This window comes from Rhincodon typus, chromosome 22 (assembly GCF_021869965.1).
Source record: "Rhincodon typus isolate 14 chromosome 22, sRhiTyp1.1, whole genome shotgun sequence".
NCBI lineage: Eukaryota > Metazoa > Chordata > Chondrichthyes > Orectolobiformes > Rhincodontidae > Rhincodon > Rhincodon typus.
Genome location: NC_063353.1, coordinates 10942707 through 10962251, shown reverse-complemented (window position 1 = coordinate 10962251; position 19545 = coordinate 10942707). Strand labels below are relative to the sequence as shown.

General features: G+C 39.9%; 1 protein-coding gene across 5 annotated transcripts in view; it reads right to left on the bottom strand.

Annotated features, from left to right (window-relative positions):
• Positions 1 to 924: 924 nt before the first annotated feature.
• eps8a (epidermal growth factor receptor pathway substrate 8a) overlaps positions 925 to 19545 on the bottom strand; it is a 151331-nt gene continuing 132710 nt past the window's right edge. For 4 of the 5 annotated variants that reach the window (XM_048610252.1, XM_048610249.1, XM_048610250.1 and 1 more), the window contains exons 17-20: positions 17083 to 17299; positions 13418 to 13598; positions 8903 to 9035; positions 925 to 1930 (exon numbers count right to left, since the gene is read on the bottom strand). In XM_048610252.1, the coding sequence (XP_048466209.1) occupies positions 1817 to 1930; positions 8903 to 9035; positions 13418 to 13598; positions 17083 to 17299 (645 nt within the window). In that variant the 3' untranslated portion in view covers positions 925 to 1816. The remainder of the gene's footprint in view (positions 1931 to 8902; positions 9036 to 13417; positions 13599 to 17082; positions 17300 to 19545) is intronic. The other variant, XM_048610251.1, reaches the window with a different exon arrangement.

Sequence of the window (19545 nt, the reverse complement as noted above, 5' to 3'; positions counted from 1 at the left end):
CCCTTAGAGTCAAGGCATTACTCTGGTATGCCTGTGTTACACTTAAACAGTTACTATATCCTTCCTAAGATGCGCTGGCCAGAACTACTGCTAGTCAAGGGTACATATGGCTGAGGCATGACTTGTTCCCCACTTTGTATTCAAGTTATTTAGATTTCAAGGCCAGCATTCCATTAAGCTATTTAATTATTTCAATAACTTGTGTTCTTCCAACACCCTTACCAAGTCGCTTTGGACCTCCACCAGCTTTTTTTCAAAAAAAAAACTATTCTATCTTGTTCAATCCTTTTTAGTTAGGAAGCAGGATGTCTCACATTTACTTCCATCAAAATCCATTTGCCATAGTTTTATCTACATACAGTCTTATCCTAATATCTTTATAGTTTATGCTTCCACAGGGACTAGCATTGACATTAGGTAGATGTTGGTGCATTAGAAAGTGTAGGCACACACGGAAAGAATTAATGTGTTCCCCTCTACTTATAGGGCATTATATGGACACCACCATTCTCAACTATACTTTCAGAACTGCTGTTCAAAACATCCTAAGTTTGTGTTTAAATAAAAATATGAGTCAACTTCAAACTGTTACCACAATCCAGAGGGATTTCAATGTGTTGTACTAAAGTCACCATACCAAACTACAGGTCTGCTCTCTCAGTAAAGAGAGATGAGTGGTGGTGACTTAACCAGAGCATCACCACAACTCAGGCAAGAGAAATTGAGGAGATGAGTCTTCATGGTAACCTCAGCTGATGTAGGAATTGAACGCACACAATTGGTATCACTTTGCACAGCAAACCAGCCATCCAGCCAACTGAGCTAAATGACACCTTGTTTTGTATTACAGAAGGAGTTTAAAGGTTGCCAAAACATCATTGAGGGAGATAAACTAATCCAGTTATAAATTAACAACAAGGAGTGTAGCAGTAAATACTATTTATTTCATAATTATAGCTGAAGTGTGGAAAAAGGCACCATGAAACTATACAAATACAATATCAAATCCTTCTAAATGGATTTAAGTTCTCAAATGTACAACATTCTTCTCAGTTCAGCAAGTTTCCATAAAATTACATCAAGATAACAATATTTAAAGTTCAACAGTGAAATAAACTATTTGCACGTGAAATCTTTTGGTGTACATTTGTAACACAGATATCACATTACATGGGGTAAGGGTGTGGGGGAGGGTTGGTGGTGTCAGTGGTACATTTCCAAATCAATAGGTCCCATGCCAAAGGCAGTAGTGTTGTAACTATCTTTTTAAGTACAACTTTCTAGTCATATTTTAAGACTAGAAATGTATATTTAAAGTGAAAAAAATTGTTGTTAGACCAACTTCATCTTCAACAATGACATTTGTACATTAAATACCAGTCACAGAAAATGCTTCACCTACTGTCTTCATCACCAATATAAATCTTGCAGATCTTCTGAATTTAAATCAAAGACAATACTGACTCAATCCTATTCCCTTTACCATTTCACTACAGATTGTGACAAACCTAGTTTACTGCATTAAGTCTCATTACAATGAACTGACTATTAAATTATATTCAGAGGATTACAATCAAAATCTGATTGCAAAAGACAAGCTTAATTTTAACAAGTCACAATTATATCTTTACGTAATTCTGTTCTACTCCACAGTAATAAAACGCGGCAAAACATGTTCATTAAATCTTGTCCTTTTCAGCAATGCGCTTCACTGGTCGATCAATTTGTGCCTTCTGCGCATAATTTCTAAAAACTCGGATGATTTTTCAGTGGCTTCCTAAAATCAAAGAGAAAGTTTCAAAGTAATCACCCTTCATTAATGACTGTTTCCTTCATCAAAAGATTCTACTCCAGAGTCACAGCCAGCAGCACTGAGTTTTTCTTGCCGCCGTTTCATGATTTCTTCCAGTTCTGAGGTCCCACGTTTATCCTGAAATTAAACAATGTATAAGTTTCAGAATCATAGATATGTTGTGGACAGTCTGGATTGGGGGGGGGGGGGGGGGCTGGTGGGCGTGGCTTCAGAGGTGAAGAGGTTACAGGAAACAGCAAAGAAAGAGGAGAGAACCTCAAGTTCAACTCATAAGTGGACTGAATTTAATGACTCATTTATACTCATGTTTAAATGCCCCTTTATGCTGCATTGGCTTCTTCCCCACACGTATAAATTGAACTTTCACTTGTATTATTATTGCATTTTAAAATTGCTGCTTTAATCTAGGATTACCAAATCATATTTAGAATATTTTCTCAACAGTTCCCAATTTACCTTGTCGTGAATAAAATTAGATTCTTCAGGGAGATTTCCTGGAACATACATTTTCCTTTCTTACATCATCCCCAGATGTATAATCACTACACAATTAGCAAATTTCACTCAGTCTTTCTGCTAACTGATCAGATGATATTTTGTCCTTATGTGCATTAAACATTGTACACAGAAATGCAGGAACGTTACTCTTGCTAGTTGGAGAACTAATTCAAAGAGGTGGCACAGGTGGGCAAGGGGACTGAAAGAATCTACAATTCTTATTTAAATTGGTGCAACAATGTTCAAATCAAATCTGACCTTTTCAGGTCTTAGCTCCCATTTCCAATAAGTCAATTTATGAGGATGATCAGAGTGCCACCTACTGGATTTAATAGCCAACTTTGAGATATTACTTATTCCAAAGAACTATAGTGAATAAATGGGCAAAATAAAAAGGACTTCCTTTGACTCAGTGAGCATGATGCTACTGGTGTTTATTGCCTATTCTTCCACAATAGACTGGGCCATCTCAGAGGGTAATTATATACCAACCACATGGCTGTGCGTGTGTTAGGACAGACCAAGGACAGAGTACTTGGAAGGACACAGTGAACTATGTGCGTTTTTCATGACAATCCAGTAGGTCTGTGGTCACCATTATTGGCTTCTTACTGCCTTTGACTAGAATTTGAACTAATGTTTTCGAATCATCAGTCTAATAAAGTAACAACACACTGACACACAAATCTGTTGATTAAAAGGCATTTTACAAAGCAAAAATCCTCACACATTGAAGTCAGAACCCTGCAACTACTTCACTATGATCTGACTGCAACTGTCTCAAGTGGAAGATCCAAAATAGACACCATCAAAATCCAGGCCAGTGTTAAGCAAAATTGTGAGATAGCCCACATTCTATTTACAATCTGACAGTGGTTTGCACCTTAAAGATGAAGTGCCCTCTGGTGGTGCATTATGTACAGCCCGATGGAAAACACTAACCTCAGTTACCTCTATGCTTAAAATAAGCTGACCATCGTAAACAGGCATGAACCCTAGATTGTGAATAACTGCAGTGTGGCTGCCTATTCTGCAACAGATTTCTAAGAAATTATTATAGACAGAGAGGAGCTTCTGAGTAATCTGGCAGACTTGACTGTAAAATAGATAAATCTTCAGGACTGGATCAAACCTAAAACAGGACAAACTGCAGATACCATAAATCAGCAAGAAAAATAGTTGCTGGAAAAGCTCTGCAGGTCTGGCAGCATCTGAGAAGAAAAAAGTCAGAGTTAATATTTCAGGTCCGGTGACCCTTCCTCAGAACTGGAGAAGAAGGGTGCATGGGATAAAACAGGAAACTACAGGCCAGTGATGGAGAAACAACTAGAAGCAGTTCTGAGGGGCAGATATTAGTCTGCATTTGGGATTAATCAAAACCACAGTCAGCATGGCTTTGTTAAGGGAAGGTTCTGTCTGAACAAACTGACTGAATGTTTGGAAGAGATAGCCAGGTGCATAGACGAGGGCAATAGATTCAACACAGTCTACTTAGACTTCAGCAAGGCTTTTGATGAGGTCCTTCGTGGGAGACTGATAGCAAAGGCAAGAGCCTGTAGGATGTAAGGAAATTTGGCTCATCGGATATAGATTTAGCTGAGTGGAAAGAAGCAAAGGGTGACGTCGAGGGGTGTTTTTATGACTGGAAGCCTATGTCCAACAGTGTTCTATAGGGATCAGTGTCGGGGCCCTTGAGGTTTATGGTATATGTAAATGATTTAGGATGTAGGTGGGTTGATCAGTAGACTCTCAGATGATACAAAAATTGGTGCGGTGGTAAACAATGAGGAGGATAGCCTTCGTTGTGCTGGTCAGATGAGCTGATTAATAGCAATTGGAATTCAATCCAGATAAGTGTGGGCCATGCACTTGGGCAGGACAAACAAGACAAGGGAATACATGATGAAGAGCAGAACCCAGGGAACCGCTGAGAATCAGAGGAGCCTTGGTGCGCAAGCCACCGGTCTCTTTACATAGTGGGATAGATGGATAAAATGGTTGAGACAACATGTTGGATACTTGCCTTTATTAGCCAAAACAGAGTTCCAGCATAACCACCTTGCTCTAGGAAAAGTTGGTTAGGTCTCAGCTGGAGTATCACTTGCAGTTCTGGAATCTACATTATAGGAACAATGTGATTGCACTGGATAGTGTGTAGAGGAGTTTTACCAGAATGTTGCCTGGGCTGGAGAGTTTTAGTTCTGAAGATACTGTATAGACTGGGGTTGTTTTCCTTGGAGCAGAGGAGACTAAGGTGATGTATTGAATTATGAGAGGCATTGACAGAGTGGTCAAGAAGAAAACGTTTCCCTTTGGAGGAGGGATTGGCAGGCACAGATTTAAAGCAAGCAAGAGGCTTACAGGGGATGTGGGGAATTCTTTTCCACTGTCTTGAGAGATGATAGAAGCAGAAGCCTTCATAACATTTTAGTAGCATATGATGTACACTTGCATTGCCAAGACATACAAGGCTATGGGCCCAATGCTGAAAAAGGGACTAGAATAGTTAGGTTTTTGCTTCTAACCAGCACAGATTTGACAGGTCGAAAGGCTTTTTTTCTGAGCTGTAGATATCTACTATACCCTCAATCTCTTCAATTATCCAAAGAGATTCAGGCTGTTCTTGAACGTGGCCAAACAAAACTCAAATCAACCCAGACCTGGGTCAGTCAAATATTCCACCCCACCATATATGTTGAAGGAGACACTCTGGAAGGTGTTCAGCACTTCACTGATCTTGGCTGCCACCAGGCTAGGAGATCCAGCCCAGATCAACTACGCCAACATAGTCTACAACAAACCACAGAAGCATGTTTGACAACAAACACCTCCACAGGTGAGCGAAAACCCGACTGCATGAAGATGACATCATCACCACATTGCTGTACTGTGGAAACGTACTGTGTGCCTGCAGCACAACTGCACTACAGAAATTCTACCAAGAATGTCTCTTTCACATCTTCCAGGTCCTTTGTGAAGCTAACTCCACTAGCTATGTTGTACTGGCCACTGTCAGGATAATTGAAAAGCGTCTGTTCCACCAGATATTGTTTTTGGTCAATGTTCCAGGGAGGTCAAAGAAAAAGCTACAAAGTTGTTCTAAAGGATTCGTTGAACTGTAACAACATTGAGATTAATGATTCAGAGGAGTCTGCTACCAATCCTTCTACAGTAACAACATCAAGCCACAGCATATTGCGAGTCCAAATGCCTTAACGAAGAGGCAAAAAGGGAAGCAAACCTGCATTCCCCCATTGGAAATCCTTTCCATGTTCCCAAAGATCTACAGATTGAGAACTGGTCTGTTGAATCACTTGAAGACTCATGGCAGAAACTCATAACCGAGTAGACACAATCCTTGAATTAAGGGCCAGGCAATGACTGAAGCACAAGTTTGACTGCAAATTTTAATTTCTACATCCAAAGAAGCGAACACCAATGCTCAGCAAAACTCCCCACTATTGTTACAACTGTACAACGGCAAATGATCCACTGGTTCACAGTATCTCCCACGGTCACACTGTCCAGCCACTAAGTTTCCAATTACAAGTCCAGACTTTGAGCTTTACCCTTGCGCTCAACCAGCCCACGACCTCTCCCTACTGTGGAAGCTGGTTTGATCCAATTACCCATGTATCAGCTATATTCCAGGGACCTGGTCACACAACTGTTCTTCTTTTAGCAGGCTGCATTTGTTTTTAGGTGTGATTCTCTGTAATATCAAAAATTGCAAACTTTCTGCTTATGAAACATCGTGGGAAGATTAAAGTTTAAAAATAAGTATGTAGTCATCTGCATTGCAACTGAATACAAGACCTACATTACAGCTAAGTGCACAAAGACAGCTTTGCAGAAACTGACAAATAAGTGATTATGTAACAACCTTCTTTAATCAAGGTTTAAATACTTGTAAGGATTAGGAATGAAGGACTGTAAAACAAGAATCTGGACAGTAGGATTTTGTTTTAAATAGCGGAACAGTCTCTTTTAATACTATAAATATAGTGTATATAAAAACATATCAATTACTCCATTAATCATAATTTGCCTTTCAATAAACTAGAAATATTTTTTGCCTCAAGGTAGAAGTCCAATAGCTGTGCTGGAATATTTCCCCATTTACTTCCAAAGTGAAAGATATGTGGGACAGTTCAGAAGATTTCTTGGAAACTTTTCTTAAAAAAAAAGTAAAAGCCATTTTCCCTCCAACATAATAAAATGTAAGGGTTTGGTATCATGTGCAACGAAAAATAATCTAATTTACTGAACAAATCAGTCTGAATGAGACTGAACAAAGTGTCAATAGTGGAAAGAGGAGGAGAAAAGTGCAGTTTATTTGCTCTCAATGCAGCACCTTCAGTAAAAATTAATCTCCTAATGGCCTTCATAGAAAAGAAGTTATTTTTATGGGGTGGGTGGGGAAGTAATATAAAACACAGACAAGCAAATGTATCGTTGTGGCAATCAATTTTCTTTGTGCACTGTCTCTTTCGTTTTATAACCAAGAACCATTAAAGATAGATTTGGGAAATGTATTACACTGCAAATAATTTCTTTAATCATATTAGAATTAACTTCTTTAAAAAGTTATTTCAATTATGACAGATATACTACAGCAGTGCTCAAAGGGTATTAAGGTTTCCTTTTTGTTGATCAAGCAAGGCTGCATTTCAAAGCAAACATACCAACCAAGCAAATCATAACAGCTAGCAGACATAAAGGTTAGATTACACTTGAAACAAGATACACAATTTAATAGTCAATGTAACATACCAAATTTACAAAATATTCCTTCACTTAAAAGCAAAGTTGAAATTTACAATAGGGACCAGATAATTCATTAAATTTTTATATCAATCCAGCCTATAATGGATCAGAAAAAGGACTCCCGAGAGCTGCTAATTTAAGCAAGAAAATTAAGTATTATCTTACTGTTACTTATACTTGGATAGCAAGAGATAGTCAGGACCCATGGAGTCAGCAGAGCACCTGTAATTAGGGAGACAGCAAGAAACCACAAAACAAGCCAACAAAAAACCCAGCCAAAGAAGGAGAAGAAAGCTTTTAAGCAGTTCATGTCAAGCACAACGAGCAGAAATATTTCTTTAAAAGTCAAATGTAAAATACATTTAATTTCTGAATAATTTACCTAAATTAGAAACAATTGCAATCTCAAAGTTAAGTTCCAAAACTTTCAGTACTTCAATCCTTTATATATCTTCTATGCTATCCTTTTGTCTGCATGATGCAAAGAGTTTTACTTCCTTTCGTATCCAGATTTCTCTTCATCCTTCAGATAACCCTACTCTCATATTTGTTCATTTTTTACATTTATCCCAGATCCTACACCTCTATCTCCTTTCTCAGTGGACGATTACTACATATCATTTATCTACTTTGTTTTTCATTTATATGCTCACTGCCATCACCATTCAACACAGAACAGAGTGGTAGATTACGATAGGATGATTATTCATACAATATGTAGAAAAAGGATACCACAAGATATAGATAGATTGCAGATTTGAGCAGAGAAATGGCAGATGGACATGAATCTGGACAAATGCGAGGTGATCCATTTTGGTAGATAAATTCAGGTGTGAAGTAGAGAATAAATGGCAGAACCCTAAGGAGCACTAACATACAGAGGGATCCAGGTGCAGAGGTAGACAGATCCCTGCAAGTGGCACCACAGGTGGATAAGATGGTCAGGAAGGCATACAGCATGCTTGCCTTCATAGGCAAATACTTTCAAAATATAAAAGTCAGCAAGTTATGCTATGATTGTACAAAACTTAAGTTAGGCCACATTTGGAATACTGCACGCAGAAGGACGTGGATGCTTTGGAGAGGGTGCAGAAAATGTTTACCAGGATGTTGCCTAGACTGGATGGTTTTAGTTATGAGAAGTTAGATAAACTCAGATTGTTTGCACTAGAAAGACAGAGGCTGAGGGGCAACCTGATAGAGGTCTACAAAATTATGGAGAAGTATAGATAGGGTGCATAGTCAAAGGCTTTTTCCCAGGGTGGAAAGGTCAACTACAAAACGCTACAGGTTCAAGATAAGAGGGGGAAAGCTTAGGGGAGAAGTGCAAAGAGATCTTTTCACAGAGGGTGATGAGTGCCTGGAACGCACTGCCAGTGGCGATGGTGGATGCAGGCACATTAGCAACAATGAAGGTGTATCTTGATAGACACATGAACGTGAGGCAAAACGGAGGTGTAGATACCACGTAATGACATTAAGTATGTGGGTCTAAATAAGGATTGGAATCGCCGAAGGCTTGGTGGGCCAAAGGGCCCAGTCCTGTGCTGTATTGTATTGTCGTAAATAGTAACAATTCCACAGTTCAGAACAGGAATAGGTTGTGTCAAACAGAGATTCAAACAGAGATGAGCAGTCTTGTGCAGAATGATGCATGAACAGTTAGAGATATGCATAAAACGATGCCAAAAATCAGTCTGCTTTGAGCATCAAGTCAATAAAACGAATTTAGATCCAGTAATTACTTTCAATGCATTTGTACAGAACTAGATATCATAAATGAACTTAGTCACGTTAAGAATTTAATAAAGTATTAAATTTTACCTCCAACGTAGCCTTCTGTACTGTAACCTGACTGTAAACCCGAACACCGTCTTCAGGACAAACTGTCTTCAGTTCATCTTTGTTTAAGGAGAAGAGCTGTGCCCCTGAGAGTACTCCCAAACTATTCACAGTACTGTAACAAAAGAAACTGAGTAAGAACATGCTGTTTCTGAAACAGATACTTCTGTTTAATAAGAGTAATAATAACAGCCTGTATTCTCAAAACTATTACAGAGGAGACCAAATCTCAGCCTCATCTTTTGGTTAAGGTGGATGCAAAAGACCCAATTATACCATTTAAAACAAATATCGGAATCTTGGTGGCGTTCTGGCCAATACTATACCCTTCAAAGAAAGATTAATCTATTAATTCCATCATCTGCTGCTAGGTGTATTTGCGATGCACAACACTAGTTGCTAAATTTGCCTCCAAAACTGCACTTCAAAAACACTTATCTGTTTGAGACATGCATTGAAATATCCACTGTGTGATCTCCAAGTACAGAGTAATAAGTCCTTCAAAACCATATATACAGATAGGTCATTAATTGCTTTGCTAACTTTTCTTCACGTGCAGGTCAGGTGCATTATACAGGGATGGGTATGGGTGGGATGCTCTGAGGGTCAGTGTGGACTTGTTGGGCCGAAGGGCCTGTATCCACACTGTAGGGATTCTATGATTCTATGATGATAATGGCAACACAATTCAGTATTCTGAAACATCCCCTTAAATATCTGCCGCTGTCTTTAATGATCCATCTCCATACCTATGATGCCAGTTCACTCTAGTCAGCACAGCTTTCACATCCACATTGTTGCTATTATTTAGATTTAAAATAATGGTCTTAGATCCAATCTGTCCTTTTGTCAAGATTTGTGCACAAATGCTTCCATGATGCGGAGGTGCCAGTGTCAGACTGGGGTGAACAAGGTCAAAAATCACACAACACCAGGTTATAGTCCAACAGGTTTATTTGAAGACACAGCTTTCAGTGTATCACTCCTTGACTCCTTCACTGACACCTGAAGGAGAAGAGAGACTCCGAATGCTTGTGTCTGCAAATAAACCTGTTGGACTATAACCTGGTGTTGTGTGATTTTTGACCAAATGCTCCCAGGATGCTCTCTACTTAAAATGGTGCCATTTAGCTTGCATTGTTTCAAAGTCTTCCTATCAAAATATAATAGCCTGGCTTCGCCCTCAGTCATACAGCACGGAAACAAACCCTTCAATCCAACTAGTCCAAACTCCCAAACTAAACTAGCCGCACTTGCCTGCATTTAGCCCATATCCCTCCAAATCTTTCCTATTCATTTACTTAACCAAATGCCTTTTAAATGTTCTAACTGTACATACATCGACCACTTCCTCTGGCAGTTCATTCCACACACGAACCACTGTGTGGAAAAGTTGCTCCTCATGTCCTTTTCAAATCTTTCTCCTCTCACCTTAAAAACATTCCCCCGAGCTTTGAACTCCCCCACCCTAGAGAAAAGACTTTGCTATTCACCTTATCTATGTCCCTTTTGATTTTATAAACTTCTATAAAAGGTCACCCCACCACAACCTCCTACGCTCCAGTGTGAAAAGTCTTAGACTATCTCAAACCCTGCATTCCCAGCAACATCCTGGTAATTTTTTTCTGAATCCGCTCTAATTTAATAACATCCTGCCGATAGAAAGACGACCAGACCCGTGCACAGTATTCCAGAAGAGGCCTCACCAACGTCCTGTACAACCTCAACATGACATTCCAACTCCTATACTCAAAGGTCTGAGCATACGAAACACCTTTTTAACAACCCTGTCTACCTGTGATGCAAGTTTCAAAGAATTATGTACCTGAACCCCTAGATCTCTGTTCTACAACACTACTCAGGGCCCTACCATTAATTGTATAAGGCCTGCCCTTCTATTATTGCCCTCATGCTTTGCCAAATTTCTAAGTTTTGTGTCATTCTCATATTTTCAAACTGTGCCCTGCCCCCGAAGTCAAGTTATTAATATACATCAATAAGAGCAGTCTGTGAAAGAGATGGCTGTAATTGAGATCAAAATGTATAAACATGCCATAATACAACAGGCTGAGTGGAATTTAGGTGCATAAATCACCGGATTAATTTAGGTATATAGGATGAATTCTAAATTTTTGAGGGAAGCCAAACTAGAAATTATGGAGATACCAATTACAATCTTGAAATTCTCCTCAGATACAGGGATGGTGCCAGAGGACTTCAGATTTCCAAATATTAGCTCCTTGTTCAAACAAAAAAGGAGGGATATACCTGAAAATCATAGGTCAGCTAATTTAATCTATGTTACCCCTCAAATCCAAATATCCATCATTCACTAGAACAGTTTCCTATCCCACAGACGATTCCACTGTTACCACACACTTCACCACCTTTGTTTCTATTTTATTAACCAATCTAACGTGAGATTGTTGATCAAATGCCTTTTGAAAGTCCACATACACAACATCAACAGCACTCTCCTCCACTTAAGTTAAATATGATTTGCCCTAAACAAACCTGTCACAGCTGGCTCTTATTTATAACGCTATACTTATCCACCTGGCTGTTAATTGTTTCCTGTACTGTTATTTCTAAAGATTACCTCACCACAAAGGTAAAATTTATAAATTTCAATTTATAGTGCTTATAGATTGCAGGCTTATCCTGGTCAACATTGTTTGATAAAGGGACTAAACATTTGCAAATCCTTCAGTCCTATGACACCATCTCCATATTTAAAGAAAATTGCAAGATTGCAGTCAACATTTTAATTTCTCCTTGGATTTTCTTCAACAACTTCAAATTTACCCCATCCAGATCAGCTGCCTAATCAACTTTAGTTACTCTTGGTCTTTCTAGGACTGCCTCTATATTCATCTCAAACATGATTCAGACAACCGCTTCTTTTGTCATAATTTTAGTGAAGTCCATCAAAATACCAACAACCACAAAGCTGATTTTGAAACACATATCCAATTAACCTTCATTTACTTAATAGCTTTTATTGACCGAAACAAACATTACAGAATGCGCTCATCTAACAACCAAGGTCTCTTTCACTCTCTCTACTATTCAAGAACCCAGATGAGTGCCCAATAATTTGCAATACGAATCAGGCACAGCTGCAGGCTTTTTTTACCCTCAAGCCTGCTCCACAGTTCAGTGAGACCCTGGCTGATTTGACTGTAACTCAAATCCACATTTCTGCCAATCCTTGAAAATCTTTCTACCAAACTCTGCCATAAAAATATGTTCAAGGACTACGCTTTCACCATCTTTTTCCAGAGACAGTTCCAAAGAATCATGACTCAAAAAAAAAAATTCACTATCTGTTTAAATGGAGAAATTCCTTATTTTTCAATAGCAATTCCTAGTTCTAGATTCTCCCACAAGAGGAAACATCCTTCCAATATCTCTCCAGTCAATGCCACTTAAGATTTTACATGTATTTCAAGTTGTCTCTTGCTCTCCAAAGCTCAAGGGGATACAAGCCTAGCCTACCCAACTATTCTTCATAAGACAATCCACCATTCCAGCATTAGTCCAGTAAAGCCTATTCTGAACGGTCTCCAATGTATTTGCATCCTTCCTTAAATGAAGTGACCAAAACTGTGCACAGTACTTCAGATGTGGTCTCACCAGTGCCCTGCATAATTGAAGCACAAACTCCCTAATTTTCTATTAAATTCCCCTCATGATAAATGATAACATTCTATTAGCTTTCCTAGCTACTTGTTGTATCTCCACCTGAATACAATCAACACGCAAATGAAATGCAATAAAACTCTTCTTCCTTCAGGGAGCACTTGTGGCAAAGGGCCCCTACCCCTGGGGCAAAATATGCAATTCAAGCTTGCCATATACAGATGTCCTTAACAAGTTGATCAAAAGTGGAAAAAAAAACAGCCCTCTGGCTTGGTAAATTCCAATGCAGCGTATTCACTAGTACCTCAGCTATGGGAAGCTGATTCACTTAGTGGACGAGATAGCTAGTGTATAGGTAAGATTAATTACAAGTGCATAGTGTTCAATACATGTTCTGGTTGAGGTAAATTCAAGGCCTGCCTTTGAGCCCACCGACTGTAAACAAAAAGATTCCATTTTTCATAGTTCGGCCAATAATCACAACGGACATGCCTCCAGGTAGAGAAAGCAGGACAACCTCAGTGAAATCTTCTGCATGCATCAATGGACATTTGTTTAATCCCCAATCAGGTCCACCCATTCATTTGGCAACCCTTTCACTTTACTCAGGCAATAGTAGACTTGGTTCCTCTTCTCTGTTAGCCATTGTAATGAAACACAAAGTTTGTTGAACTGCTTTACCAAATATGAACTAAACAAATCAACCTAATTTATCACAAACAATATTTCACCATTCAAATATAAATTACGATGAACATACAGCAGCACATAATATACATACAAGTTTTGTTTCAGGAGCTGGATCTTGGATTACTTTGGTACTTCATTCACAGTTGATTTTTTTTAGATACTTACACAGCATTAAATCCTTTAGAACGCAGCCATTCCGCTACTTCTTCCGGAGATGAATCATAGGAAATGCCAACTGTGGAACTGTTGCTTCGTGACACTTGAAATTTCTTCTGTGCACCACTACGCCCGATTGTAAGTCGATGTGCCAACTCATCCTGCACTTCTTCCATGTGAGATTTCCGTCCTATGGGGACAGTTTCAAAGGAATTTTTTTTAAAAAATATGGATAAGGTTCTACAACCTTTTAGAAGGAATGCAGTTGTGAATATTTTTCAAAGATGCTCCCTTCAAAAATTTGCAACACAAAATATTTTTGATTTTAATATTTCAAAACCATTGCTTTGAAACAATCCACCTTGCACAAATTTCAATCAGCATTAGGGTACAGCTTGGACTGAAGAGCTTTTTAAGCCCTCTCCTGGCAATGTGGCTCACAGATATAATTCAGTATCATCATAGCTATCAGCAAACAAAAAACAAAATCACTGCTCTTTTCAGCACTAAACAAGTCACAAGAACAAGAAAAACACACTGGAAAACGGCAGTGACGCAAATACTACAAACAGGCAGGTGTAACTTATGCATCTGTTGTCAGAAAGCGAGAGGGGTGCCTTCTTACATGTTTACCTTTTCAAGGTCAATTAGAGATGTGCAATAAATACTGGCTCAGCCAGCAAGACTCTCATCCCATAAATTAATTAAAAAATAGCTTCATACAAAAACCACAGCATTGAAATAGGATTAATTAGTGTGAATTGGGTGGAATGGCCTATCAGTTTATCCTCCTATACCCATGCCTGAACAGGTTGACTAGAAATAGCTATCCTTCTATTTGTTTGTCCCACATGAACTTATCTAGCTTTTCCTTAAATGCACATATGCCATGTGCCCCCCAAATTCAACATGCAAACCACACTTTGGCTGAAGTTGTTTCTCCTCAATATACTTGACTCATAACTGCCCTCTGAATTAGCCTATGAAGCTACTCAGTTAAGGACAATTAGGCAAGGGACAATAAATGCTGGCTTTGACAGGAACACATACATCCCATGAACTAATGACAGACAGACAGTTTAAGGCTAATTTGACAATAATTGCATGAACATTAAAGTATGTTTTAAGTATGTACGTTCATTTTAAACTTTAATTCTGAATATCAAAGTAATAACCAGAGAGATGGGGGGAGACGGATGGAAAGTTGATAAAAGGAGCAGATAGGTGGAGAGGAGACGGACAGGTCAAGGAGGAGGGGATGAGGCTGGTAGGGTGGGGGTGGGGGTGGGTCAGTAAGATGGCAGGAGTGGAGCGGATAGGTGGACAGGTAAAGGAGACGGGGATGAGCTGAGATAACAAGGTGTAGAGCTGGATGAACACAGCAGGCCAAGCAGCAGAGGAGCAGGAAGGCTGACGTTTCGGGCCTAGACTCTCTACATCTTGTTATCTCAGATTCTCCAGCATCAGCAGTTCCTACGATCGCGGGGACGAGCTGAGCTGGTTTTGGGATGAGGTCAAGGTGGGGAGATTTTGAAGCTTGTGAAGTCCACATTGAGACCATTGGGCTGCAGGGTTCCCAAGCTAAATATGAGGTGCTGCTCCTGCAACCTTCGGGTGGCATTGTTGTGGCACTGCAAGTGGCCCAGGATGAACATGTCATCCAAGGAGTGGGAGGGGGAGTTGAAGTGGTTCACGACTGGGAGGTGCAGTCGTTTGTCACAAACCGAGCGTAGGTGTTCCACAAAGCGGTCTCCAAGCCTCCGCTTGGTTTTCCCGACGTAGAGCAGGCCACATCAGGAACAGAGGATACAATATACCACATTAGCAGATGTGCAGGTGAACATCTGTTTAATGTGGAAGGTTTTCTTGGGGCCTGGGATGGGGGTGAGGAGGGAGGTGTAGGGGCAGGTGGAATGCTTCCTGAGGTTGCAGGGAAAAGTGCCAGGGGCAGTGGGGTTAGTCGGGAGTGGGGAGCGGACAAGGGAGTCACGGAGAGAGCGGTCCCTCCGGAAGGCAGATAAAGGGTGGGGGAGGGAAAAATGTCTTTGGTAGTGGGGTCAGATTGCAGGTGGCGGAGGATGATGCGCTGGATCTGGACGTTGGTGGGGTGGTACGTGAGGACGAAGGGGATTCTGTCTTTGTTGTTATTGTTATTGTGGGGAGGGGGTGTGAGGGATGAGTTGCGGGAAACGCGAGAGATGCGGTCGAGGGCATTTTCAACCACCGTGAAGGGTAAGTTGCGGTCCTTGAAAAACGAGGACACCTGGGATGTCCGGGAGTGGAATGCCTCATCTCGGGAGCAGATGCGGCGGAGGCAACGAAGGAATTGGGAATAGTGGATGGCATTCTTGCAGGAAGGTGGGTGAGGAGGTGTATTCTAGGTAGCTGTGGGAGTCGGTAGGCTTAAAATAGATATCGGTTTCCAGGTGGTTGCCAGAGATGGAAACAAAGAGGTCCATGAAGGAGAGAGGGGTATCGGAGATGGTCCAGGTGAACTTAAGGTTGGGGTGGAAGGTGTTAGCAAAGTGGATGTACTGTTCGAACTCCTCGTGGGAGCACGAGGCGGCGCCGATACAGTCATTGATGTAACAGAGGAAGAGGTGGGGGATGGGGCCAGTGTAACTGCAGAAGAGGGACTGTTCCAAGTATCCTACAAAGAGGCAGGCATAGCTTGGGCCCATGCGGGTACCCATGGCCACCCCCTTTGTCTGTAGAAGTGGGAGCCAGTAAAGGCGAGTGTAGGTGGGGAGTTAGGATGGGGTTGGTCAGTCAAGGGAAGATGGACAGGTCAAGGAGGCGGGGATGAGGCTGGTAGGTAGGATGCGGGGGTGGGGGTTGGTCAGTGAGGTGGGAGAAAAGACGGACAGGTCAAGGAGGCGGGGACGAGCTGGGCTGGTTTTGGGATCAGGTCGGGAGTGGGGAGATTTTGAAGCTTGTGAAGTCCACATTGCGACCACCATCCCCGCTTCCTTGACCTGTCCGTCTCCTCTCCAGCTATCTGCTCCTTTATCCACCTCCCCCACCTCTATTTATTTCAGAGCCCCCTTCCCCTCCCCCATTTCTGAAGAAGGGCCCAGACCCGAAACGTCAGCTTTCCTGCTCCTCTGATGCTGCCTGGCCTGCTGTGTTCATTCAGCTCTACATCTTGTTATCTCAGATTCTCCAGCATCGGCAGTTCCTACTATCTCAAAGTAATAACCACTTAGTTTTAAGCATTGACCAAAGGGTACAAGTTACAATACCTACAAAAATGTCTTAAAATAATCCAACCAAACTTTGGCATAGGAAGGCAAATCAAACATTAAATGGCTTCAAACAAAATTATTAGTCTGTTGTATTTAAATGTGGTGTAGCTTTTGAGATCAATCTTGAAGTGATATTTTATATTTTAATTAATAGATGTTTTTAAAATGAGTTTAATCACATGGGTTGATCTAAAGCAACTTGAGGGGCTTGTCACAACTGATCAATTATCATGGAGCTGTGTCACAATGGACAAGGCAGTATTAGATTTTTTGATCGATCACAGTGCAAATTGCACCGTCATGCAATGAGAAATCAAAAAACATTGCATTTTTGCAAATTTTAAATAATTAACCAATTCAGAAGTTCTGATTGCACAATGAAAATTTGTTCCATTAAATAATAGTGGAACTGAACTTTCCTCAACTTACTGTTGAGTAGTGTGTGCCCATCTCTCGGAGCGTCCTTTTGTGCACCAGAGCTCTCAATTGAACTGCTACTGCTCTGACGGCTGACACTCCTAGAAGACCCTCTAACTATACCACCTGTAAACGAAGATGTAGGGGAGGCTGAGATATGTGCTGGTGGCGGAGAAGGAGCTGGTGGTATTGGCCCAGAAGATCTTGCAATAACATCCATCTTCTGTTTCTGCAGATGAGAAGGTGTTTAAAATCATTACTTGTGGAAAAAGTGAAAAGATTTAGCAAAAGCTAACAGACAATCTAAATCTGTAATGAAAAACTTCTTGGATTGTAGGATAATAAATAATCTATTGTTCTTGTTGCCATCTTAATCGTCACAGTAGCATGTTTTCTACAGTAACTATCTCAGCACTTATTAATGCAGATTCATGTAGATAGGTGATTTCCTAGTTTTCCTCAACATACTTGGATACAGCATTCAAGATTTAAAAGCTAAAAATAAAAAAAGTCTCACTTCCTCCATCCCAAATATTTGGTGTTGGCTGGAAACAAATACACTGGATTAAGAAGAATTTTCAATCATAACTTGCATTTATAAAGTGCAAGTAACATACTATTAGAATCTCCCAGGATACTTCACAGAAACATATTCCAACAAAAAACAAATAGACATCTAGCTCCCTAACAAAGTGTCAAGTAGGAGTAGCATGGAAGAAAAAACTAAGTCACAAGTAAATTGAAAATTCACATACATAGCAGTAAGTTTCAAGCAAAGTTTTAACTGGTAACTGCTGTATCAGCAACGTTTTATGGAATCAAAATTGAAAAAACATTAAAAAAAAGCTTAAAACTATTAAAATCTAATAAGCAAATCATGGTGGGTGGTTGTTGGGGGAGGGGATAGGAGCAGGAGGAGGATATAACAATCAAATTGCAGGTTTTTCCAAATAGCAAAATTTCCTAGCTTTTATTAAAAGGTGTACATAGTGTCCAATTTGCGTAAATAAACACACAGTAAAGCATTGCATATTTAGGCACACAATTACACACATTTCCATGTATAGTTAATGAATGGCATCCATAACAGGAACATGACAACAGCTGCCAGATATTGCAATATGAAAAATGCAATTGCAGGAGGGGATAGAAGTGAGAGAATGCTTCTGTGCCATTGGATTCTGAGGGGGGTTGAGGCTGGAAACAGTAGGAAGTAACCCTATTCACCTCCAACTAAGTTATTTGTGGTTGGTGCAACTGGAGGAATAAGTTGTGTCAAGAGTTACCTTTTCATACCCTATTCACTCTGGCTTTTTTCGGGATACATGCCAAGCTATAACCCAAATAAGGCGCTTAAATCCTGACATTTAGAATAAGAACAAAGTCTGTAATGAGTTTGGTATAGTAGTCCAGAGCCCGCAATACCTCAAAAAAAATCTGAACTCTATTAATTTGGTAGCCTAATGCCAGATTCCCAACAATGGGTGTTACAAACCATTTTAAAAGTAAACAGAATGGTGAAAGAACAATGTAGTTAAACAGGTGAGTAATCCTCGCGCAAATACCATAAATGCTTCTGCAGTCATGAGTAAAAGGAGTTAATAACTAGGGGAAGGATTTATATGAACATTTAACTATGAAAATTCAAGTATAACAATATTTATTATAACTTTTTATATATATATATATATTCAAACAAACTGGAAGTCTATTCTTCATAACAATCTTAGTCTGGCATGTCATGAACACAAGCAAAAAAGTTACAAAATACCTCAGACAGTTCTCCCAGTAATTGCTGTCAGTAGATAATTGAAGCCAATGAAAAGCAAAACAAAACAAAGCCATGAAATGAAACTAAATGCGCAAACAAAAATGAAAAATGTTTCTGGTATCAGCAGTGATAGAGGGGAAACTTCAAACTGAAATGTTTCCATCACAAAAACAAAAGAACTGCAGATGCTGTAAATCTGAAACACAAAGTAATGGAGAAACTCAGTAAGTCTGCCAGCATCTATAGACGGAGAAGCAGTGTCAATATTTTGAGTCCACTCATCCCTCTGTAGAGGGGGAGACCTGGAAGAAGTTCTCCAGCACTTGCTGAAACATTCCCACATTTGTTCATAAATTCAAATCCTACAAAAAGCACAGCAAACATTCAGGCACAAAACCACATCATTACCATTATTACGTTTATTGAGAACATAATCAGACATCTGTTCAGCACTACATAGTTGCATTTAGACATTGCAGACTACTTGTAATTCACAAACTGGTACCACTGATCACAGTAGAACCAGTGGCTAATCCATTTGAACAATCAATAAGAATTTCATTCAAACCAGTTGATTTTTTTTTAAAATCCTGGTTAATTATTGGATATAGCATCCAAGAGAAAAAAAATGCCATTTTCAAGACTTGAGTCCCACAAATACTACTATCAGCCCTCAGCTAAAGCAGAAGAGAGGACTTACTTTT